At 38.8% G+C, this 25,773-nt stretch overlaps 1 protein-coding gene and 1 long non-coding RNA gene across 2 annotated transcripts in view; both read left to right on the top strand.

The window, feature by feature from the left end:
* Positions 1–25,773, top strand: part of LOC139942967 (uncharacterized) — a 521,441-nt gene that overhangs the window by 324,084 nt on the left and 171,584 nt on the right. The gene's annotated exons all lie outside the window — the stretch shown is intronic.
* On the top strand, positions 8,034–20,515 carry LOC139942958 (monocarboxylate transporter 12-like). The gene is made up of 4 exons (XM_071939782.1): positions 8,034–8,265; positions 14,864–15,007; positions 16,447–17,286; positions 20,197–20,515. The coding sequence occupies exons 1-4, from the start codon at positions 8,034–8,036 to the stop codon at positions 20,334–20,336; spliced, it is 1,356 nt and encodes a 451-aa protein (XP_071795883.1). The 3' UTR covers positions 20,337–20,515.

Below are 25,773 nucleotides of genomic sequence, written 5' to 3'. Positions count from 1 at the left end.
TTATTATCTCGCAAGTTCGATGACCGATTGAGCTCAAATTTTCACAGGTTTGTTATTTTATGCATATGTTGAGATACACCAACTGTGAAGGCTAGTCTTTGACAATTACCAATAGTGTACACTGTCTTTAAGTGTGTTCTATTTGATTTGGAGAGTGTATGCTACGTTTATAAAAACCGGTAACAAGTATGTTGGTGGTAACTAATAAACAGGGGAGTTTGGGGGTAATTGACAGCAGTTCCAAAACGACTTACTTGCCAAAGAAAATTTAATATAATGGAAGTTTGTAAGTCTAGCAGTGTTTGATTGATTTTCTAGAGGCTGGGAGTAGTCCGTTTAGTACAATTCAACATTTTAACAATGCTTGATATGGGTGTTTAATTGGTTAGGTGCGGCTCCTTAAAGAAACACGTTGCCTTGAGTTGGTCATTGAAAAGTGTTCTGTAACTTTTTGTTATGAAATCGATATGGTTAGAGATATGTTTTAAAAGTAGAATACAATGATCTACACCTATATATTGTCTCGAAATTGCGTGGTTTTCTTTTTTACCTAAAATGAAAACCGTGCAATTATGAGTAATACTTGTGTGGATCATTATATTCTACCTTTAAAATATCTTTCTAACCATATGCATTTCATAAAAAAACGGTTTCAAGTGTACGAAATGTTCTTGACTAGAGAGACAGTAGAACAAATAAAATATGTAGGTGGGGTAATATGTAAACTAGGTATGAGGCTGTGGAGAAAATGTGTTACCACATACCATTGCAAATGGATAAAGTTATTCTAACCAATTATAGTTAACACAAATTTCTTACCGAACAATGTTAATTTTCGCTTTATGTACCGAGTATCATCATCATCGGTTAGCATCATGCATTTCTGCATCAGCTGCCTGACTTGTGAGATGCTTCCAAATAGACCGGTCTTGAGCTGCCACTTCTGCCTCCTCCACAGACCACCCAGTGCCCAGTCTGGAGAGGTCCCTCTGGATTACATTTGTCCATGATGTCCTAGGGCGCCCTCGTCTGCGTTTCCCATGGGTTGGTGACCAGTTGTAGAGTTGTTTAGTGATGCGATTTGTACCCATTCGTTGGGTATGCAATAAATAAATTATTAGGCAGGAGTGAAATGGATGGTAATGGGAAGTTATTTATTAGCAGTGTTTTTGTCCAGTCCAAAGTAAAGGACTGTCTGGAGTTTGTGAATCCGGTGTGATTATTTATGATTGCGGTGTGTGTCATCTGGAAGTGCCATCCGACATGTTGAGATCCTGACATAAATATATCCCGACGACGACGTCCTAAACGAAAATAGGGCGACATACCGAGATAACCAAAAAGTAGGCTGTCGTCTTCCAGTGATAATGTTTATCGGGATGACGACATCCTAAAACTATGATTTCGTCTTGCTGTGATAATTATCTCGGGATGACGACATACAAAACTAGGATTTCGTCTTCCTGTGATAATTTATCTCGGGATGACGACATCTTACATCTATGATGTCGTCTTGCTGTGATAATTTATCTCGGGATGACGACATCAACAAAACTTGGATTTCGTCTCCACGTGATGATTTATCTCGGGATGACGAAATCCTAAAACTAGGATGTCGTCTTGCTGTGATTACTCATATCAGAATGATGACATCAACAAACTAGGATTTCGTCTTCCTGTGATGATTTATCTCGGGATGACGACATCTTAAATCTAGGATGTCGTCTTGCTGTGATGATTTATCTCTGGATGACGACATCTTAAAAGTAGGATGTCGTCTTCCTTCCAACAACACGCCTGACATGATTACCTGATGCGATCCAATGTCTTGTAGAATTACCGAAAACCAAAGTGGCGTCACTCATTCAACTATATACAATGGGTAGACGACATCAAAATTGAGGATGTCGACAACCCGAGATAAGTTATCACAGGAAGACGTCATTTTGTTCTGTGGATGTCGACATCCCGATATAACTATCTCGGTATGTCGACTTATTTTCGTTTAGGATGTCGTCATCCGGAGATAATTATGTACGGATCTCAAGATGTCGGATGGCACTTCCAGAGGTCCATACCCTTGCAAATGTTCGAACAATTATATATATATCATTGTGTGGTCCAAAAATTACTAACTGTAAATAATGTAAAATGTTGGCTGAATAATGAATTTAGTGTTATATAATGAAATATGTAAATACTTATTTATTAATACATCTACACTTGGCGCCTCAACGAGTCGAGGACCCCAAAACTAGAGTTTTGACATCGCATGGAAAAACCACAGCCGTAGTTTACGTGACCGAGGTCCACGTTAACCCGAATCTAAAGGTATCTAATACACAGCTTTCAGTTATCTGAACCAGTTGCGCGCCTTCAGCGTCGTAACAAACATTTTCCCTTAAGTAATATCCAGGGATTCGAGCATCTCTCAAACATTACTTAAAGAACAATTTGTGTATGCAGTGAGCAGTGATAAACAGTCAATATAAATTGATTTATTTTCACTTAAACTGCTAGATTATCTATTTAATGCAACATACTGGCCCATGAAGTCAGTAAACGAATTGAAAGAATTGTCTTTTTTTTCGTTTATGTTTTATGCTTAGTTTTTATTGAGTGCAATTATCTATTTAAATATGTAAAAAGTAACCTGCAGTTTGTTAAATTAATTTCAATTCGATATTCTCACTAGGAAGGTTTAGCTGCACGTCACGCGAGCAAAAACGTGAGATCATTTTTTTTTGTGTAAGAAATTTCACATTTCAAGCATCGTGAATTTCCCACTTTACACCACAGGCAAGTATTCATACACGCCTTACGTTCCCAGGGGTGATCGATCCCACCGCGCCATTTATTCCCAGCATGCCTTGCTCGATCATAACCCCTGGAAATGGCAAGTTTAAATGTGCTATATGCTACCACATTTCTTATGCAATGCCCCCCCCCCACCCATGACCATACTATTTTACCTGGTTTAAAGTCACCTGGAAGTGTTCTTTTTTCTTCAAACTAAAGCTTTTGTCACTTAAATATGTGTTGTGATGAATAAACAATTAACTACGGTTTACACAAATTAGTTTCCTTGTTATTTACAAATTTGAAAAAGACCGACCCGAGAGGGCGCTGTTCGTGACGTCAATAGAGGCGCGATAAAACGCATGGAGTGCCAACACAAGATATTGACGCCTGGCGCAAGCTCATTTAGGTTCGTTACGTCTATCAGGTACCTTCTTCGACCATCCCATTAGTTGTAAACAATTGTTGGGGCGGCGTAATGTTTTAGACAATGAACTTTTCTCTTCAAATGTGCAGTGTATTCCGGATTTTTGAAGCACGACGGCTTCTGTAGTTGTTTTGCTGTATCCAGCAGCACTACACCTGGTCGACATTGCCGGAAAAATGAAAAAAAAAAAATATATCGAAACGTACGAACTCACGACTAGACTTGAATGTAGTTGCACGTACGTGTGTTCGATGTTCGATCGAGGCAAAGTCTTCCTCGATTGACGTCACAAAAGGGGTAGGCGGAGTCACCCCCGCACAACTTTATTATTTGTTTTAAACATATACATCGTCAAAAACAATTACTAACACAAAAACTGTTTAGTTGAGAAACATTTATCCTAATGTTTGAAGAATGAAAAACTATATTTCCAGGTGACTTTAATAGACAAATTGCCTGCTTCATAGGCAAGCCGGTCACACGTACCCCCGAATGGTGATTATTAATCCGTACATGCATGTCCCCATGGAACTGAGTTGAAATATACAATAACCAGGCCTACTATTCAAATAGCACAGAGTGTCTTCTGCCAGACGAGGTTCTCATTTGCAATAGCCTACAGACAACCCCACCCACAAAGGGTTCACAATTGACCCGGGTTAAACATCGGAGGAACTAATTGAAACCAAGTTGAAATGGCAAATAACACTTGTATTAATATATAAGTATCAGTGCTAGACAAAGGTTTTGCTGTATATTACGAACCACCTTACGAACCACCTGAAACCAAGTTTAAATAACTATTAACACTATTCCCAATAGTATAAAGTATCAGCCGCCAGACAAAAGTGTTACTGCACTGAGCCCCCCCCCCCCCCCCCCCCCCACACACACCTTGGTTTCCGGCTCTCGACACTTTTGATAATTGTCGAAGACCAGTATTATGACGTGGTGTATCTCAACATATCCGCAAAACAAAAAAACCTGTGAACCTTTGAAATCAATTGGTCGTCGAAGTTACGAGATACTAATGATAAAGGAAGAAAACACCCCCTTGTAACAAGGAGGAAATTGATGCTTAAGCATTTAAGAAGACACATTTTGAAGAAGGTTGTTCTCTTTAAAGAAAAATGTACTTAATTGGCTTAATCTCCAGAAGACGATCAGAGCATACTGATCGAAACGTCGAGTTAACCCAACGGTTCTTTTCAGAACCACCCCAACTCATTTAGAGATTGTTATTACATGGTGTTACCGCAAACTCTTCTATATCTTATCTCCACCATGCAAAGTTTCAAATCCTACTTAATTGGCTTAATTTAATTTTGTAATTATGTTTGATTAGATTATAACACATTCTTGAAAGACTATGAACATGTAATCATCCAAGGAAAACAAAAATAGATATGAATAAAATGATTGTAAAGATCAGTACAACTGCACCAATAATATAAGCTAGAAAACTTTAAGTGTGGTTTAAAGGCACTGGACGCTATTGGTAATTGTCAAAAAGCGGTCATCTCACTCGGTGTACCTTAAAATATGCACAAAATAACAAACCTGTGAACATTTGAGCTCAATTGGTCGTTGAAGTTCCGAGATAAATATTAAAGAAAAAACACCCTTGTCAAACGAAGTTGTGTGCTCTGCAAAATTCAATTCCAAAGTCTCCAAATCAAATTCGGCAAAAGTTATTTTTTTCTCAAAAACTAAGTTAATTCAGAGGGGGCCGTTCTTACAATGTATTAGAGAGGTTTCGTAGAGTCACCGATACTCTTACGTGAACGGATACGTCATAATACGTCATCACTTGTTGAGGTCCATGTGACGTATAACCGTTGTACACAAGTTAGAATAGTCGCTAAAAACGGGAGTCTGTCGCCATACACGTAAGTAAACAACGAGTATATTTTGTTCATGTCTTTGTAGTTCATTGGTGCAGCCATTTGGTTAATAGCGTCCTCTTGAGCCTCAAGTTGAGGGTATACGTTAGATTTCTGCGAAACAAAGTTACACAGCTCACTTGACGCGAACGCGAACGCGTACGGTTCGATATCTGTATGCGTATTAATATCCGCGACTCTGCGAAACCTCTCTAATGTATTATCAACAACGCTCCATTCCGTGTTACAGGGAAGTTTTTATGCCAGCACTTTTTTGGGGTAATTACCAATAGTGTCCACTGTCATTATTAGCATCAGGGGAACCACCTGAAATGGCCAAAAACACTATTCCAAAAACAAATTATCAGCCGCCACACAAGCTGCATCGGGCCCGCCAGACACCCCTCACCACCACTAAGGTTAAACATCGGATGAACCACTTAAAACCAAGTTGAAATTACCAGCAACACTTTCACTGGACACTAAAAGTCATTATTATTATTATTACTCAAAATAGTTATCAGCATAAACCTTCTTTGGTAACGAGTATGGGGAAGATGTTGGTAGTATAAAACCCTTTCAGAAACAGCTCCCTAGAAGTAACGATATTTTTTTAGAAAGTGGCAATTTCTCATTACAATGAATTACTTTAATTCGATTTCGAGATCTCAGAATAAGATTTTGAGGGCTAGAAATCAAGCATCTGAAGTCACACAACTTTTGCAAAAAAAAAGTTTCTTTATTCAATAGTTCTCACGCAACTTCGACGACCAATTGAGCTCAAATGCCCATAGGTTTGTTACTTTAAAATGCATATGTCGGTTTACACTAAGTGAGAAGACTGATTCAATTCAATTCAATTCAATTCAATTCAATTCAATGATCTTTGATAATTACCAGTATTGTCAATGTATTTAACAGAAGTATCAGCCGCCAGATAACAGTTTGCCTGTATAAGGCCCGCCACCCCCCCCCCCCCCTCCCTCCCCCGGGGTAAACGTCGGAGGAACCACCTGAAACCAAGTTGAAATAACCAAACATTTTGTAATTTGCCTGTTTATTGTAAGACTTTTCGTAAATGTTTATATATTTTGACGCAACGTGCCATAACATACAATACGGTAACAGCTTACCCAGTCCATTAACGAACGACGTGATAGATTACAGGCTCTTTATTGTTGGCGAGGTTCAAGCAATTTTAGTGCTAGGATCATAAACCTATTCATGTCAGTATACATATGTTGAGGCTCAGGCTAATGACAATGGCCATCAGCTTTCTTTTCAAGGCAAGTGAATAATAAGTATAAGTTATATATTAAAGATGCTTTGACAAATTTTTGGCCGATTTGACCTGGTATTTTGATGGGGGTCGAGAAAGTTACAAGCTTTCATTTGAGCCGTTGCTCAAAAAAGTCCGCCAATTATTAGTAGCAGTGAATTTAAGTGCTCCAAATTAGTTTTTGTCGGGATCCCGACAATGTTTCACGTGACCAATTATTATGTGTTTTTTAAGAAACGTCTTAAATTTTTCTCATGGTTCCTGACCATTCCTGACCATTAAAAGTCAAACTTAAACCTCGATTTTTTAATGTTTGGGGCAAAAAATCTGGCATAGCATCTTTAACTGGCATTTTAATGAATATCAAATGTAAATTCTCTCTCGGTTGTTTGATCAACAACAGCCATAATTATATGATCTGTTGAGTAAATTTACATAAATTGGTCTAAAATATGCAAATAAAACAGTCATCCGGTGTGGTCTCACAAACAAACATAATATATACAAACATAGAATTATACGAATATTAAGCATTGTTATTACAACAAATACGTGTACAACACATTATAACAATGATTGGATAAATTGACACTTAGCTGACAAACTTGGAATTATGAGAGACTTGCATCTCCGGGACGGAAGGTCTTGAACGCACCAGTATGTAGCTTGTAGTGAATGACGGCTGGTATAGACCAAGGAATGAACGCAAAGTGCACTCGAGGGTCGCTTCGGATCGCCTGTTTGTTTACAACGTAAAGCATTGCCGTGTAGTGTAGGTGTAATGTGGGGCCGCTGAATTGTTTGGTTCATTGCTGGGGCTGTTAATTATTTGGGGTTGGGTACATTGGAGTGCTGCCTAACGTGCTGATGTGTTTTCTCTAGGTAATGGATAACGCTTTAAAGGTAGTGGACACTATTGGTAGTTACTCAAAATAATTATTAGCATAAAACCTTACTTGGTGACGAGCAATAGGGAGAGGTTGATGGTATACCACTTAATCTTCGATCTTGTCTTTGTACCGCAAAATTAAAGTCTCTTCTCAAAACTTATCTTATGTCACAGGTTTTCAATGACTAATTTTGTTGTGTCTGTTTTTCTTTGTGTTGTGTTTTTTGTTTTGTTTTGTTTTGGTTTACTGCGCCTTGAACACCCAGCAGGGTGGATATGTGCGCATTACAAGTCTTATTATTATTGTTATTATTATTATTATAAAACATTGTGAGAAACAGCTACCTCTGAAGTGCTATAGTTTTCGAGAAAGAAGTAATTTTCCACGAATTTGATTTCGAGACCTCAGGTTTAGAACTTGAGGTCTGGAAATCAACCATCTAAACGCACACAACTTCGTGTGACAAGGGTGTTTTCTTATTATTTTCACAGGTTAGTTATTTTATGCATATGTTGAGATGCACCAACTGTAAGGGCTTTTCTTTGACAATTACCAATACTGTCCACTGCCTTTAACACAAAAAAGCAACTGTGTATTGGTACGGCGCATCCAGTTGGCTGTAGTGTTTGTTACAACGTAAAGTAGTGCCGTGTAGTGTAGGTGTAGTGTCGTGTTATTATTAGGCTTCATGAACGTTGCTGCAACCACATAATCTTCACCTACAAGTTATTCACGTTATTTAGGGTCATTTTAAGATGGTTTCTGGCTGTTTTGAACGCGTTTTGATCTCTTCAGTTGATACTTTTCGAGATGGTGGTCTTCATGGTTGGATTGCCGTATTGGGTTTATTTACAAGCAGGCTAGCTTGGAATGTTTTGGTAAAATGCCTAGGTATGATGTTACCCACCCTACAGGAACAGTTCGTCACTTCGACTTGGTTAATTGGCTGGATGGTTGCCTTTGTAGATGCGGGGGTCGAAGGATCTGGTAAGTTTAACATGGTTACTGATGGTACGGCAAGGGTAGGCCGGGATAAGGTTTTATGCCTATAATTATTTGGAGTTATTTTCAATAGCGTCCAATGCGTTTAAATATGAAAAAGGTCACAACTCAAAGTGTCACAGCCTCTGAAACAATACAAACATTAACACAATTTGAGCAACAATTGAAGAAACTCAGACATTAAAGGAACACGTTGCCTTGGATCGGTCGAGTTGGTCTTCGAAAAGCATTCTGTAACCGTTTGTTATAAAATCGGTATGGTAAGAGAGATGTTGTAAATGTAGAATACAATGATCTACACAAATATGCCTCGAAATTGCGTGGTTTTCGTTTTACCTCGTCGACAAACCCGTTCGGTCATTTATTGGAGTCACAAATTTGACTCCCATATATGGCCGACCGCGTTAGTTCGCGACGTAAAATGAAAACCATTGCAACTTTGAGTGATACGTGTGTGGATCATTATATTCTACTTTTAAAACATCTTTCTAACCATATATGCATTTCAGAACAAACGGTGTCAAACGCTTTGCAAAGACCAACTGGTCCGATCCGAGGCAACGTGTTTCTTTAACAACAACATAACGGACAACGCTTCTGTTTTTTTTCTTTCATGTTTTTAACAATTTGTTTGCCACTCTGATCTACCCACAAAACTTAATTTTTCACTAAATTTAACAGTGATCCTATCAATTAAAAAAATCATCGCGGTACAACTGAAATTGCAGATTGTTTTCGTCTTGTCTGACTAGGTTTATATTTTTTGGTAATTTGTGTTTTCCTTTAAATCCGTTATACACTTTCGGTAAAAAAATAAATGAAATAAAAGTTCACCGATTTACAAATAATTTACAGGGTTTACAAAAGGTAATGGTAAAAGACTTCTCTTGAAATATTGTTTCATGAAATGCCTTACTTTAAAAAAAAAAAAACAGAATAAAACAATATGAACTATCGGTCGCGATAATTACGGATTCTTTTTAACACATGTCACGACACGGTGAAACTTGTAGAACAAGGGTGGGTTTCCCCGTTACTTTCTCCTGACTCCGTTGACCGATTGACCGTTTTTCACAGGTTTGTCATTTTAAAAGATGTGATACACGAAGTGTGGGACTTGAAAAATACTGTTAACCGAAAGTGTATAATGGCTTTAAGCAATTCGCTAGACGCACAGGGCCTACGCGACATTGATTTTAAGTTGTAGTTTGACGTTATTTGGTCGAACAATCATTTTTGCGAAAACATCAGTAATCGGTTTTACCATTTAAGGGAAAGGTACACGTTTGGTAATTACTCAAAATAACCATTAACTGTTGATAGCATTTATGTGAGAAACGACAACTTCTGAAGTAGTATAGATTTTGAGAAAGAGGTTATTTTATCACTAAAATAATAAAATACTTCTAGCTAGAAGTCTGTTATTCAACTAAGCACGCAATTTCTTCCAACAAGGTTTTTTTATCATCTTCTCGCAACAGTGACGACAAATTGAGCTCACATTTTCACAGGCTTGTTTGTTTATTATGCTCATGTTGGGATACACCAGTTGAGAAGACTGGTCTTTGACAATTACCAATATTGTTCAAGCCTTTAAACAATCGCGCTTATGTTGAGCCAACAATGACCAACGTTGGTTTAAAGGGAAGGTACACGTTTGTTAATTGTCAAAGACCAGTCTTCTCACTTGATGTATCCAACCATATTAATAAAATAACAAGCCTTTGAACATTTGAACTCCATCCGTCATCGAAGTTGCGAGGAAATGATGTAAGAAAAAAACAACCTTGTTGGACGAATTTGTGTGATTTCAGATAAGAATAAAATACTTCTAGCTAGAAGTATTTGATTATTTTATTTAGAAATTACCTCTTTCTCAACAACTAAGTTACTGCAGAGGGAGTAATTTCCCGCAATGTGTTACACTATCAACAGCTCTCCAATGCTCGTTACCAAGTCAGTTTTTAAGTTATATTTGTTTTGAGTAACTACCAAACATGTACATTCCATTTAATGTTGGGGCAAGGTAGTTACAACGAATTGTGCTCTGTGTGGTAGGTAAGATGTGTTTGTATGACTTAGCAATGTCGTTACAGCTGGCGGCACACACACCGTTCGTCTGCTGTTTGATACCTTCCACGCACTAGCTGATCAGCCCATCACACGAGAAAAGCCTATAGAAATGTTGACAATGAATTGTAGCACAAAAGTTGAACTCACAATTCCATTTGAGCAAAATATTACAAAATACCAACACTCGACAACGAGAACAAATACTTTAGTCTGGTTTCTGATCCCGAGGATCAAGGTTTCGCAAATCATTTGTACTGTATTGATATATGCAGTAGGGGCCTCTCACTCAAAATAATCTGACAACAACAAATACCAACATGTTTTTCACTCCACTCGACTCAGTGGTTAGAAGGCAATGAAAATAAATTCAAAACAACTTGCCAAATATCTAAGTCGCGCTGGGGTTCTGGCCTAATATACTGTGTTTTACTTAACTTTTGATATTCAATGGTCCATCGAGTAACCTGTCGTTTGTAGGCACACACCCCATAACCCGTTACCAGGCTTACAATTGTTTTGAGAACTTACCAACGATGTCCAATGCTTTTAAATCAGAAGATAATAAATAATAATATATATGACCTTTGGATCAACATTGATTTCAGGTTGCTTTTTACAGCGACGCAAAAACAACCTTTATCCAACATTATCTATACGTCAGCAACATTACGTTGAAGCAGGTTACAATACTGGTGTTGGACCAACATCAAATTTAGGTGTTTAATGTCGCCGTTGCAAAAACAAAATTCATCCAACATTGTAAATAACACAACAAACATGTGAACATTTGAGCTCAAATTGGTCGTAGAAGTTGCGAGATAATAATGAATTAACGAACATTCCAAAAATGTCTGCTTATTATTGTTAACCTCTGTGAAGCGCCTCGGGAGCCTTTGGGGTTGTAAAGGGCGCTATATAAAAGCCGTTTATTATTATAGGTTTTCTCGGTCAAATTCGGCAAATGAGCAGTCAATTTCATTTCCATGCGTTCGAATTAAAGCTGTTTTGCCTCTCCAGTTGTTACTGCGTTTCAAATTCAGAATTCGGCCATTCAATTTCCTTTTGAGTCGAGTCAAATTCCTTTAGCACTCTGTTCAATTTAGCGTAGCGTAATTCTTTTTCGGTACACACACACCTCAAGCAGCGTCTGCGGATTTGAATGCTGCTTTGATCAATTGTTAAATTGAATTATTATTTTGTTAAATCAAATGACGCAACAATACATTTGACTAATCATGAAACGAAATCGAATAACCCTTTTGAGTAGCATTCAATTTCGCGCGAAATAGAATATTCTGGTGGTTAAATTGGCTGCTCATTTTCCGAAATTGACCGAGAAAACCTCTATTATTATAAATTCCATTGTCACGAAGTTGTGTGCTTCCAGATGGTTGGTTTCGAGGCCCAAACATCTAATTTTAAGGTCTCGAAATCAATTTCGTGAAAAAAATTACTTCTTTCTCGAAAATTATGTCACTTAAGAGGGAGCCGTTTCTCACAATTGTTTATACTACCAATATCTCATCATTACTCGTTACCAAGTAAGTATTTTGCTAATAATAGTTTTGAGTAAATACCAGTAGTGTCAAACGCCATTAATATCACGCAACAAGACAACATTCATCCAGCATTGTAAATACGTGTAATTTTTGCGCTGAAACAATACAATACTGGAGTTGGATCAACATTAAATGTGTGTGTTTAATATCGCGACGCATAAACACCCTTTATCCAACATGGTAAATACTTCAAAACATAAGACTGAAACAGCAAATAAAGTAACCAGATTATTGTTGGATCAACAGTTATAATTGTTTGTTATTATCGCGACGCAAAACGAACTTTATCAACAATTGCATTTTTATTTTTTTTTCTGTGGTTCCCTTGGCATAGCCTAGGACATTATTCTAGCTAAAACCAATGAGCAAGGATAAACCTCAGCCGCCCGAATGCGATACACAACCAGTCCCCTGACTGACTCTAAAAAGAATAGCACACTGCAGTCTCACCCACACACAAAGCGCCTGTACACCCTACGCAGCCCCACTTACACACCGCTATTCCACACACCGCTATCGCCCACAATCCTAACCCGTGACCCGACGGCTCACGGTCTTGGATTGGGTGAGACAGCGGTGTGTGGAATATAGCGGTGTGTGGGACTGTGGCAACGAGCGTTTGTGTGCTTCCTTGGGTGAGGGCGTGGTGTGCTGTTTAAAGGCAGTATACACCATTGGCAAATGTCAAAGACTAGCCTTCACAGTTTATCTCAACATATGCATAAAATAACCTGTAAAATTTGAGCTCAATCGGTCATCAAAGTCGCGAGATAATAATGAAAGAAGAAAACACCCTTGTCACACGAAGTTGACGAAGTCTCGAAATCAAATTCGTGGACAATTCCTTCTTTTTAGAAAACTATGGCACTTCAGAGGGACCTGTTTCTTACAATGTTTTATACCACCAGCCTCTCCCAATTACCTGTCACAAAGAAAGGTTTTATGCTTATAATTATTTTGAGTAATTACCAATAGTGTCCACTGCCTTTAAAGACAGTCGGGGACAGGAGTTCCATTGCATTCGGCCATCGCATTCGTGCGGCTGTGGTTATGTACATGTATAGCTTTATTAAAGTAAGCAAACTATTACACAGCCTTGATCAAGGCTACCCTAGGCACAGTTCCTGTACATTATTTACATTTAAAGGGACACACCGGCTCACCGTTTACGCAATTAAGGGGTGTATAATCATAAATATTGTTGTTATATATGGTTGCTGTAAACAAAATATCATCAAACTGTCAAGTGTATAGCAAATAATGAAGATGATGTTTGGAATGCGATCGAGGCGTTTGGAATGCGATCGACGTGTCAGGACACGATTGCATAATTGACGTACTCCCTCCCTGCTCCTGCCACTCCATCTCCGAGTTTTTACAAAAATGTGGCGGCCGTGGCCTCCCCAAAACACGTACGGAATAACAAAAACGCACGGTGGGTTGTGACCGAGGCTTAAGCGTAGCTGGTATCTTGGAAAGGAAACGTAGCTGTTCGTATGGAACGTAAGTGTAGCTTGACTCGGGGTTGAAAACGTACGTGTTAAAATTATAGCGTAACTCGAAGGAAAGTAAGCGTAGCTCGGTAGCTGCGTAGCTTGGAACGTAACCAAGTAATACCTCATCAATCTCAAACATAACACTTCATTCACAGAATTAAAACAATGTTTTTTATTTTTTGACAAAATTATGCTTTGAGGGAGTTGTTTTATCATTATTTTTGTGTTCAACCTTTTATACAAAACTCTTATTCACCTGTTCTTTTTACGATCGGGGGCTCCGTTTTTGTTTTCATAAAACATTAAGCTACTCACACAATAACACTGTCATAAAACATTAAGCTACTCACACAATAACACTTTCAATGTACAAATGCAGTAGTCCTACGTTTTGACATAATCAATCTTTTTTTAATTACCTGAAAACTCCTAACAAAATTAAATTAGGAGCCATGAAAGCACAACATAGCATTACAATGGAACGTTGCGACCATAAGAAATAACGGAATCGACACGAGGTGTACCGACTGATAAACCCACGATGACAAACATGTACTTTGATGTCTGGCTCCCCCCCCCCCACCTCAGGCTCACGGCAAGACCCGCAAGCTGGGAGTTCATAGCGCCCGGGATTACACCTCCAGCCACCGACGAGACACGGTATGTGCGGTACGTGATATTCCTCAAGGCTTACTTTCCGACTGCTACCATGCCGAGGCGCTGTAAAACACGATTCCGTTATTGCACGAACCCTCTTAGTGAGAATCTTACTTCCCCGTCTTTTATATAATAATTTACAGTTTTTACCCGTAATCTGTATACATAGTCTCTGTCAAATATTTATGAATAATTGTAACCAAATAATAGACAATTTGGTTTATTAATTTATTTTTAATTTATTAGTATACGGCTGGAAGTAAACTGAAGGTCACGTGGGTTATCCGAACCAAACAAAATGGATAATCCATTTTTTTTTTTTTTTTTTTTATGCGTTAAAACGCAAAATTTGACGTTTTTTTTTTTGGGCAACTATATTCTTCTCCATTCCTGGAAGACCGGTGTGTCTCTTTAACCCCATAGAGGTGCCTCATACATCGGCCTCATCAGGAGCAAAGTTCAAGGCCTAAATTTTGTGTACAAAATAGCGATAGGTATTTTTATTCAGCCGCGCCACGCATCTAGAACTCTCTACCACTTAATCTTCGATCTTGACTTGCACTGCAAAATTCAAGTATCTTCTCAAAACTTACCTTATGTCACAAGTTTTCAATGACTAATTTTGTTGAGTCTGTTTTTCTTTGTGTTGTGTTTTGTTTTTGTTTTGTTTTTGGTTTTACTGCGCCTTGAACACCCAGCAGGGAGGATATGTGCAAATTACAAGTCTTGTTATTATTATGATAATAATTATTATTATTAGCTAACTATTTTTGTTTCTTCAATTTCTTCATAACAAAGGTGTTATAGCAACGCCTCTAATGGACAGATTTGGCGCCAGGACTGTGGTTACAGTGTGTGGATTAGTTGCTGGTATATCCGTGATAACTGCGTCCTTCTTATCCAGCCTATATGGAATTACCTTTATCCTGACTATATTCACCGGTAATTATTACACAGCTGGCTCTAATCATCGTAGCGAATCCCCTTGTTACATCCCATTTAGCTTGAGCTTAGGTAATCAAACGGTATATTTATAGATAAATAATAAAACCACATCCCTTCGCATCACCAAACAAGTGTCAATACACTCAAACCCGAGGGCGTACAAAACCCATGGACCCCAATTACACGGTGCAAAACTTTTGCAATACACATGGATAATTCATTTTGTCGAAGTTATGTTTTTCGAAGTTATGTTGTCAACTACAAACAAAATTTGCGACGAGTATGCATAGTTTAATAACAGACGAACAGTTGTTCAAATAAGAAAACCATTATTCACTGTTCCCTCGAACCCGCGGCTATTTCGTACTTAGCGCTTGAAATTGATCAACGGTGGGAACGATCAAGTTGATGTACACCGGTTAGCATCACTCATGTTACCCACCGCGCTGTGCAGTCATGGTACCTGCGTATTTGTTGCAAGGGACATGATTTGTTCTCGACCAATCAAACTTCACAGTTTGTTGCCGAGGTATATCAATGTTGTTTGTTTTACCTCGGTAAACCACCATTGGTCAATTACACCCGCGCAATACGAACCAAATGCGGGTTCTAAAGAACAGTGGCGACATGTTTATATCGCTTAATAAACTATGCATGATCTGTCGCAACAATGTTTGAAGATGACAACGGAACTGATTGCACGCTTTAGTTGGGATCCATTGGTTTTGTACAACCTCGGGGGGGGGGGGGGATGGCACCATCGTCTTTGCCTAAGGTGTAATTTCCCCCCTCGGGTATACACTGCAATCGACCCCGCCACAGCGTGCAACAATTGTTTAATACCATTGCAGAGCTTTCTGCAACATGTAGCTTATTCCTTACCACATACAAAGTTTACTCCAAACTTGTAAACCAATGTTCAGTGTGTACATTTTACCGAGTAATATAGGTTTTATCGGTCAAAATCGGCGAATGAGCAGTCAATTCAATTTGCATGCGTTCTAATTCAAGCTGTTTTGCCTCTCCAGTTGTTAGTGAGTTTCAAATTCACAATTCGACCATTCAATTTAGTTTTGAGTCGAGTTAAGTTTCTTCAGCACACAGTTCAATTTAGCGTCTGCGAATTCGAATGCTGCCTTAGTATGAATTGCTAAATTGAATGACGCACAATTATATTTAACTAGTTATAAAACGAAGTCGATTGACCCTTTTCAGTAGCATTCGATTTCGCACGAAAGAGAATAGCTTGGTGATTAAAATGGCAGCTCATTTGCCCAAATTTACCAAGAAAACATATAATAGTTACTGCGTACTGCAATAGGTTGCAATTTATTTGTTTGTTTTGTTTTTCAGATTGGTAAATTGTTTTGTAATGGCTGTTATTGTTCTTTCCGTACTAAACGATGGTTAAATTGTTTTTGTGTTTAATTTTGCAGGACCAGCTTTTGGCATATCATACGTGATAACGAAGAATCTAATTGGAAGCTATTTTAGTAAGTCTATCACAACAGCTTACGGTTTGTCGACCCTGGGTAGCTCTTTTACCTTCTTCGTTGTGCCCTTGATACAGCTTTTCCTAGACATCTACGGCTGGAGGGGAACATGGCTTCTTCTTGGAGGATGGTTCTTAAATCTCGCTGTCGTTGGAGCTCTGATGAAACCACCTGCAGCTAGTGGGAGTCGAGATGGTTACGAGCCAGCTCACACAGACGAGGAGCAATACACAGGGGAAGACAAACTGGCACCAAACAACCGCTTTGGATGTTCTTATTTTATCAGAATCTTCTCATCTACTCGAGATACATTTCAGCTTGGATTGTTCTCGTCCATATCGTTCTTGCTGATTGTACTTAACTACTCCGTTTGGCAACTGTTCTACTCTGCATGGATAATATACTATGTGCAGTACACTACTGTGTCTAAAGGATTCACACTGGAAGACGCGTCGCAATTCATTATCGCTTATGGAGTAGGGAGGACATTTGCTTGCCTCTTAATTGGTCCGTTAGTTCAATCTGTGCAGGCTGTCAGCACACACACATGGCTTGCTGGTGCTCTGCTTTTATCTGGAGTTTATTATGCTGTCGATCCATGGTTGACGTCTTATTGGCCGATTGTGGCAAATTCACTCATGTTTGGATTCTTTTATCCAGTGACTTCAATACTTATGGATGTTGTCGTGAAAGAGATATTCGGTAAGGAGCAAATGGGTCATGTATTTGGATGGCTGGGACTTGTGTCCGGTTTGGCAAAACTCCTCCTGTTGTATTTTCCCGGTGAGTTTTTTTTTTTTTTTTCATCGTCTGCAGAGAACAGTAACAACTATTTTTTTTTTTTTTATTTTTTTTTTTTTTTTTTTTATTGTTTTAATCACATCTTTTGAATTTCAACATAATATAGGTTTTCTCGGCCAATTTCGAAAAAAAGTGCAGCCAATTTAACCATCAAGCTATTCTATTTCGCGCGAAATCGAATGCTACTGAAAAGGGTCAATCGATTTCGTTTTATGATTAGTCAAGTGTAATGTTGCGTCATTCGATTTAACAATATAATCACTCAATTTAACAATTCATCAAAGCAGCTTCAAATTCGCAGTCGCTTCTTTAGGCGTGTGTGTCTCGAAAAAGAATGACGATACACTAAACTTAACTTAGTGCTAAAGGAGCTTGACTCGACTCAAAACGAAATTGAATGGCCGAATTCTGAACTTGAAACGCAGTAACAACTAGAGAGGCAAAACAGCTTTAATTCGAACGCATTAAAATGAAATCGGCTGCTCGTTTGCCGAGTTGACCGAGAAAACCTATATTTTGAAAACCGTTCGTTCTGTTTTTGAAAACCAACACCATAAAGAGCAATACAATCTTGTTGCAAACAATTATTGTTGATGTTGATCACTTGTCCAAAACTAAAATGGTTCTCAAATGAGCGGATGCAAAACTAATAAAACCGGGTCACTGATATTTTAACATGTTAGCTAAAACTGTCAAAATTTGCCCTTTTTTAAGATATGGTACTGTTTCAGTTTGTACATGTAAATTGCCTTCATGTTTACACGTATTGCATTAGCATAATGAGAAGTACGATTTCCTACAAACACATGAGCATCTTCTTCAAACTGCATGCGTCTATGGTTTAAGCAGTACACAGTAAGTTCTCGTTAAACAACATTATGAATGATGAATCTGGATCTGGTATTGCTTTTTTCATGCCAATGATTGCAAATTACAAATGATGTTACTAATGGTAAATGCAAGGCATGCAAGGAAAAAGCCCCGATTTAAATGTTATACAATAACACAACCAATAGTGTTCATTGTTAAACATAATGTACCATTTGTGTAGCAAGGACTTTTGAGTGGTATACCATTTTGCTGTGCAATTGGTAATTGGTGGTTCGCAAATTGCTGTGCAACTGTTAATTGGTGGTACATCATGGAGCAAACCAATGATGATTAATCGTATACCATTGACTGTGTCACAGGATACTGATTGGCTTACCATGTATGACTAAACCGATGGTGTTGAACCATTGACTGCTGAAAAAAAAAAACGTTAGTAAACATCATGATTTATAACATTCCAATGGTAATTGACCAGTCTAAAACTAATTGTAAACGACATGTACTCAATATCACAAGTTCAAAATGTCATATAAGTAATCACGTTAAAACACTTTAGGCTGCGTTCGATTAGCTTCCCTGTGTCGACCCCGCGGTGATCACTCGGGTGAGCCCCTGACAAGAGCTAATCGAACGATCACTCAATGTTCGCAAATACTTTGAAATTACTATCGACTGTTTCAACAAATAATGTCAACACGGTTTTCTTTAATTACCAACAGGGAACGGTAATCATAGCTTCAACTAAAACTTTAACTAAAAATTGGTATTGCTAAGCCCTTGTTGAATGTTCTAAAAAATTGTCATCGTGATCGTACCGGCCAAACTAAAGCTGAATGTACGGTCGATAGAGAACCCGTTGACCGTACACCTCCACACAACTCGGCCTTAATTACGACGATTTCACTTACCGACGAAAATCGGTGCAGAGCTAGCGCGGTGCAGCTTGAAAGATTTTTGATTTCCCAAATCCTTTGTGCAGGTTGACAAACACGTCATATCCTAGAAGAAAACAACGAAGAGCTTTGAGCTCCTCTGGTTGAAAACCATTTATTTTTAGCTTGTCCTGCAGCAAAATTTAAACTTCCTAGCTTCACACATCGCGAGGGTGCACTTCGCGAGAGGAGGTCGCCATTTTTCTCATTGATAAGCACACACACAAACTACGTCATAACGAGAGTCTATCTGCCCTGATGAATATTCAACATCCTATTCCAGCAAACGTAATTTGCGCTGTAATCCGTGCGCAATTGTAAATAAACACATAAGCAGCCTTTTACAAAGGAAATAAGGCTCTGATCCGGCCTCGTTTTGTAACCTCGTTGATACCTCGAAAGCCATGCTTCGACCCCGCGGTATCAAGTAGTGTATGTGCCGTGCGGTCTAGTATCTATGCATTTCGTGAAGTCAGAGCGGGCCGGTGCTTGCGTAAAGAGCCTTCGACAAGGCTAGGGCAGACCGGGGTCGACCCAGGGAAGCTAATCGAACACAACCAAATACAAATATCTCATGTTAGCTCCGAATCAAACGGCTTTATCCAACACGTATAGCATAGTTTCCACGTAAACATTGAGTGGCACTGTTCGGTCAATCTTATTAGTTAAAGGCACTAGACATTATTGGTTAATAGTCAAAAGAATTATTAGCATAAAACCTTACTTGGTAAACGAGCAATGGGGAGAGGTTGATAGTATAAAATGATGTGAGAATTGGCTCCCTCTGAAACGACGTAGTTTTCGAGAAATAAGTCATTTTCCAAGAATTTGATTTTGATACATAAGATTTAGAATTTGAGGTCACGAAATCAATTGAGCTCAAATTTTCACAGGTTTGTTATTGTGTGCATATATTGAGATACACCAAGTGGAAAGAATGGTCTTTGACAGTTACCAACAGTGTCCACTGCCTTTAACACTTGGTTCAATGGTGTACTATTTGTTTCAGCCTAAATTTATGTATTTTGTGTTATTAGTTAATGCATATTTTGTTTTCTTTAAACACGTTTAGGCTGCCCACAGTTGGTATTGTTTGGTAATGTGGTTTTTTATTGTTTGTGCCCACCAGGATTGATGTATGACCTAACGGGAGACTACACCGTGGTTTTCAGTCTAATGGCTGGTGCACAATCACTGACTGTTTTTGCTACATTGGGTTTGAGCTGGAGGCAGAAATACCATATCAGTTCATCTGAGGCATCCTCGTGAGGATCTGTAACTCGCCTAGTTAAAGGAACACGTTGCCTTGGATCGGTCGAGTTGGTCTTTGAAAAGCGTTTGTAACCGTTTTTTATAAAATGCATATGGGTAGAAAGATGTTGTAAAAGTAGAATACAATGATTCACACAAACATGCCTCGAAATTGCGTGGTTTTCCTTTTACCTCGTCGACTAACACGTCGGCCATTTATGGGGGTCAAAATTTTGACTCCCATAATTGGCCGACCATGTTAGTTCGCACAGTAGAAGGAAAACCACGCAATTTCGAGGCAAACTTGTGTGGATCATTGTATTCTACTTTTAAAACATCTTTCCAACCATATGCATTTTATAAAAAAACGGTTACAAACGCTTTTGTTTTGACCAACTCGTCCGATCCAAGGCAACGTGTTCCTTTAACTGTAGGACAAACCGTTTCAGAAACAGGTGCATCACCACCCAAGCTGAGCTGCTCAATCAGCAATAATTTTACTGATCTGCATATGATGTTGTATTCATTGTTCAAGTTGTTGTATCTGTACAGTTTTAAAACTTTATAATTAAGCTGTCTATATTTGTAGAACCTTTAATTGTATAGTTGCTCTTGCTCATTAATCTTTGAATAATTTTTTTTTATACTAACTTAAATGCAGAGTTCGATAACAATAAATAGTTCAAAACTGGTTGACCCGGAAGTAAAGTTGAACCTAGGGTCGCAGTTACCCAAGGTCAATTGTTTATGCCTAACGAGTCATTTACTGAAAAAAGGAAAGAACATAAATGAAATCGGCTGGGTACATGTACTTTTCAAGATTTTGTGCTGCAAAGAAAAAACTCACTAAAAGCGTTTAAATACCTTAATTTGACATCTGATGACGCCACAGTCACAAACATGTAAACTGCACCAATAAAGTATCTAAACACTTACAAATGGTCAGATTTATCGGAACCTAAAATAGTATACAAAAAAATAATTATTCATTTTTATTCACCGTTAATTTCTGCACATGTTGACACCTATTGTGTTCCGCTACGATGTTGTTTGGTGGTTTTATGGGCACTTGAGTGGCTTAAGGTCGAATTTCAAAAGTTGCAAAAGCCCCTGTTCATCCCAATTCCAGAAGGGAACTCTCGTAAGCATCACACACAGACAAAATCAAGACAAAAGACACAAACTCGTTTCGTTTACTTGACCATGAAATTTACTGCCGTATCTTTAACTCTAAAACTGCTGATATCCTGTCCTCAGTTCTTAGTGTGTCCTCCATCACTGTCCTGAACGCCAAGGAGTAGTCTTCTCATACTCCCAATGAGACCTCTGATCTGTCCCTGGTCAATCCCCTGCCATTTCCTGATCAGGATGCGTCGCAATCCCTCGAGAGTGATGTCAGGCTAGATGGACTTGTTCACTTTCTTCTGCGCAGAATTCACCATCGGACGGCCACTCCTTGGCAGGTCGTCCACATTTCCCTGAGTTTGGTAGCGATTCCACCATTTACTGACCGTCGCTGATAACATTCCAACTTGATGAGCTGCAGCTTGAATCGACATATCGGCTTCTATCAAACCAACGATCCGTCCTCTTTCCTGTTTGGTAAGTTGAGCCATCTGTCCTGTCATCTTGAAACACCTTTCCCTGTCTAACCATATCAAGGAATCTGGCTCTTGACCCATATTGATCTATGCCTCCCATTGTTGGCCCCTTTGCTTGGTTACTGACAATTAATGCTGTATGTTCATCGCAACCGATTTATCCAACACGCGACAAAAACAAAATCATTTGTAAAAGGCGGGCAAAAGAAACGCTGATCTTACTCGTCACTATCAATGATTTAGCTTGAATAGGGGCTTTTGCAACTTTTGAAATTCGACCTTAAGCCACTCAAGTGCCCATGAATCCACCAAACAACATCGTAGCGCAACACAAGATGTGTCAAAATGTGTAGAAATTAACGGTGACTCGGAAAGAATAATTATTTGTTGGCACACTATTTCAGGTTCTGATATATCGGACCATTTATAAGTGTTTAGATACTTTATTGGCGCAGTTTATTTTACATACTAATAAATTTGATATGGTACACAATGACATGTAACTTATCTCAATCCATGGCCTTTTTTATAAAAACCCTGTTAGAACGTACGTGTCTTCCCTCTCGGTTATGATTTTATTTGACGCTTTGCCGTGATTACACGATTGCACAATCAGTGATTGTCACATCGTAATTTACAATCCAGCCAGCGCAAGGTGTTCGATTGGTCTGTTCATCGTTAATTATCGTGTACCTCAGCTTGCGGTAACACCATGTGTGTATCTTGCTAGGTGGCAGTTTGTTCTTAGAGAACTGTCTTGCTTAGTTCTACTACCGCGGAGTAGATTGTTCGGGTGTTCGGGAGAATTCTCAGTTCTGAAAAGAACTCTCCTACTTATATACTTTTACCTGGGTGGATGGTAAAGAAATATGCTTGGACTACTACTTTAACTTATATGATCGTAATTGACTGAACTACCGCGGAGTCAGTTTTTGGATCGGTCTCTATCAATCAAACAGGTAAAGGTAACAGTCAATGGTCGGAACTTAGTGCGTGAACTTGTTACACAGTCGAATGCTAGGCAGTTGGGCGCGCTTTTGAATTACTATAAAAAGTAATAGTGTGAGATTCAAATGGCGATTGGTTCTGTTGCATCACGTGTTTACGCTTTTTATGCTAGTTGAATATATATATAGTTATTTGGGGGAACAAAATCACATACAAATAGTTATTTCCTTTTAGCTGTGCTCGTTATTGCAGAAAAAAAAAATTGGTGGGGGACACAATGTCAAATTTCCCCCGTGTATTTGACAACCTTTATCATGAAATTCAAATATTGCACTGTGTTAGACCGAACCCTGTGACCATATTGATACATTCCTAAGAAATCAACAACTAGTTATCCTAACGACAAACCTTGGTTTGACGGTTCAGTGGACAAGGCACTCCGCCCAAGGGACATGGCATTCAAACGAGGGGATAACGCATCTTGGAAATAGGCGACGCAGTCAGGAAGACAAAACGCCGTTACCAGGGGCAACTCGAGGACGGTATATCTTCTACCAACTCCAAAGAAATGTGGAAGAGTTTAAATAAAATGACTGGGTATAAGCCCAGCCCCCGATTTCACGAAGCGCTGCGACGCGTCGCAAGTGCAAGTTGCGACCAGTTACACGTCGTAAGTTGCGAACTCGTCGCAGCCGCGACGTGTCTTAAAGGTCTGCGACGCATCGCAAACCTTACGATGCGTCGCTACTTGCGATGAGTTTCGTGAAATCGGGGGCTGGTCCGTAGGTGTAATATCTAATGATCCGTTATTGCCAAAACCAACTGAATGAATTTTATGCTCGTTTCGATCGCCCTTTGGACAGGACAACAATTCCTTATAGCGATGACCTTCTTCCCCCAGTTAAGGTTTCGTTGAACGATACCCGCCGTGTCTTGTCCAAAGTAAACGAGAGGAAGGCTCCTGGTCCGTATGGGATTTCCTCGTGCCTTTTGCGATCGTGCAAAAATGAACTGTGTGACATTCTCTGTATTATTTTTAATTGGTCATTGCAGATTTGTCAGGTTCCTAAGGTATTTAAACATTCATTTGTCATTCCTGTGCCCAAGCGTAGACCCGTTTGTTTAAATGAGTACCGACCAGTTGCTTTGACGTCAATTGTTGCGAAGTGTTTAGAGTCTCTGGTACGGCAATATATTTTAGCTAATACTCCACCTGCTCTTGATCCTTATCAGTTTGCTTACAATAAAAACAGATCAGTAGAGAATGCAGTGTCTCTCGCATTATTTAATGTAACTCGGTTTCTGGATCAAAAAATGCCTTATTATGCCAAACTTTTATTCAATGATTACAGCTCGGCCTCTAACACGATTTCGCCTTTTAAATTATATGACACGTTGACTCTTCCATGGTTAAATGTTAATCTTTGTAAGTGGGTTTTAGACTTTCTATTGGATCATCCTCAGATTGTCAGAGTCGGAAATAATTATTCCAAACCCCTGGTTTTAAATACCGGGACGCCACAGGGTTGCATTTTGTCTCCTTTGCTGTACTCGTTATTTACATACGATTGCGTCAGTACGTCAGCCAGCAATTTTATGGTTAAGTACGCTGATGACACGACTGTATAATTAAAAATGACGAGATATCGTACCGAAATGAAGTACAATCTATTGTTAACTGGTGCACTGAGAACGATTCAGAATTAAATGTCAATAAAACACAGGAATTTGTTATTGATTTTCGCAAAAATCCTGCAGCTTTTGCTCCCTTGGTCATTAATGGTTCTGAAGTGGAAATAGTAAAATGTTTTAAATTTCTAGGTGTACATTTATCATCTGATTTGAAATAAGGGACGTAATGCAAATTCAGTTGTTAAGAAAATTCAGCACAGAATATTTTTCTTGAGATGGCTGAGAAGCTTCCACGTCAGTCAGCCACTTCTGTTGAACTTCTACCGTGCGGTGATTTAGAGTGTTTTGACAAAATCAATGATCGTTTGGTGGGGCAATGTAACAGCCGATGACCGGAAGCGTATAAGCCGGATCGTTTGCACAGCTGGTAAAATCATAGGTTGCCAACTTCCATCACTTGATGAACTGTACCTCTCTCGAGTTAAAACAAACGAGCCCTCTCTATAGTAGATGACCAGTTTCATCCAGCACATTCCCTCTTTCAGCCCATGGGGTCTAAGAATCGTTTTCGTTCAATTAAATCTGGATCCAACCGTACTTTGCAGAGTTTTTATCCCAGAGCTGTTTGTGTTCTAAATGACAGGTTTTAATCATGAATGTCTATTCGGGATTTTAATAATATCGTACTATTTTTATATTTCGTATTCACCTGTATATTGTAATACTTTTCAGATTTACTTTTGTAAATGGTTAATTTTTAGTGTAATTTGTATATAACATAATATTTTAAGACACGCACAACCAAAACGAATTTCACTCTACTAATAAAACAATAAAACATTATTCTATTCTACTATATTCTGAGACTGTTTTCTCAGTGGCCGAAAATTACACCACAAATCATCTAAAATGAAAAATCTACCCGGGCCCTGAAGCAGGCCTGGACCCCAGGCCGTAAAAAGCTTCGCGTACCGCACGAGCATGTTCCATCTTTAAAGACATGCTTGAACGAAAATGTCAAGTCGTGAACCTTTGCTGAATTCCACTTAAAATGTTTTCGATGAATAAGACAATCGAGTCATATGATTATAAACAGGTTTCAATTGGATAAAAAAAAAAAACAATCATTTTGTATGCCCTTGTCCACAGCTTTTCTGCGAGATTTGTGGAAAGCCCCGTTACGTTATCACTTCTTAAAACGTAATGAGTAGATAAAGCCGCTGTGTTGCAGCGTGGATGTATACCAAAGCAATCTCCCACAAATGACGTCAGCG

The sequence above is a fragment of the Asterias amurensis genome, chromosome 10 (genome assembly GCF_032118995.1).
Source record: "Asterias amurensis chromosome 10, ASM3211899v1".
NCBI lineage: Eukaryota > Metazoa > Echinodermata > Asteroidea > Forcipulatida > Asteriidae > Asterias > Asterias amurensis.
The sequence above is the reverse complement of the archived record's forward strand: the minus strand, read 5'-3'. Positions and strand labels throughout refer to the sequence as shown.

What these genes read in the sequence shown, in the direction of transcription:
- LOC139942958 (XM_071939782.1), top strand. Translation starts at nt 8,034, where the DNA reads ATGGTTTCTGGCTGTTTTGAACGCGTTTTGATCTCTTCAGTTGATACT. An exon ending in TGCGGGGGTCGAAGGATCTG is followed by an intron (nt 8,266 to 14,863) that starts GTAAGTTTAACA and finishes TTCATAACAAAG; the next exon opens with GTGTTATAGCAACGCCTCTA. An exon ending in CCTCCTGTTGTATTTTCCCG is followed by an intron (nt 17,287 to 20,196) that starts GTGAGTTTTTTT and finishes TGTGCCCACCAG; the next exon opens with GATTGATGTATGACCTAACG.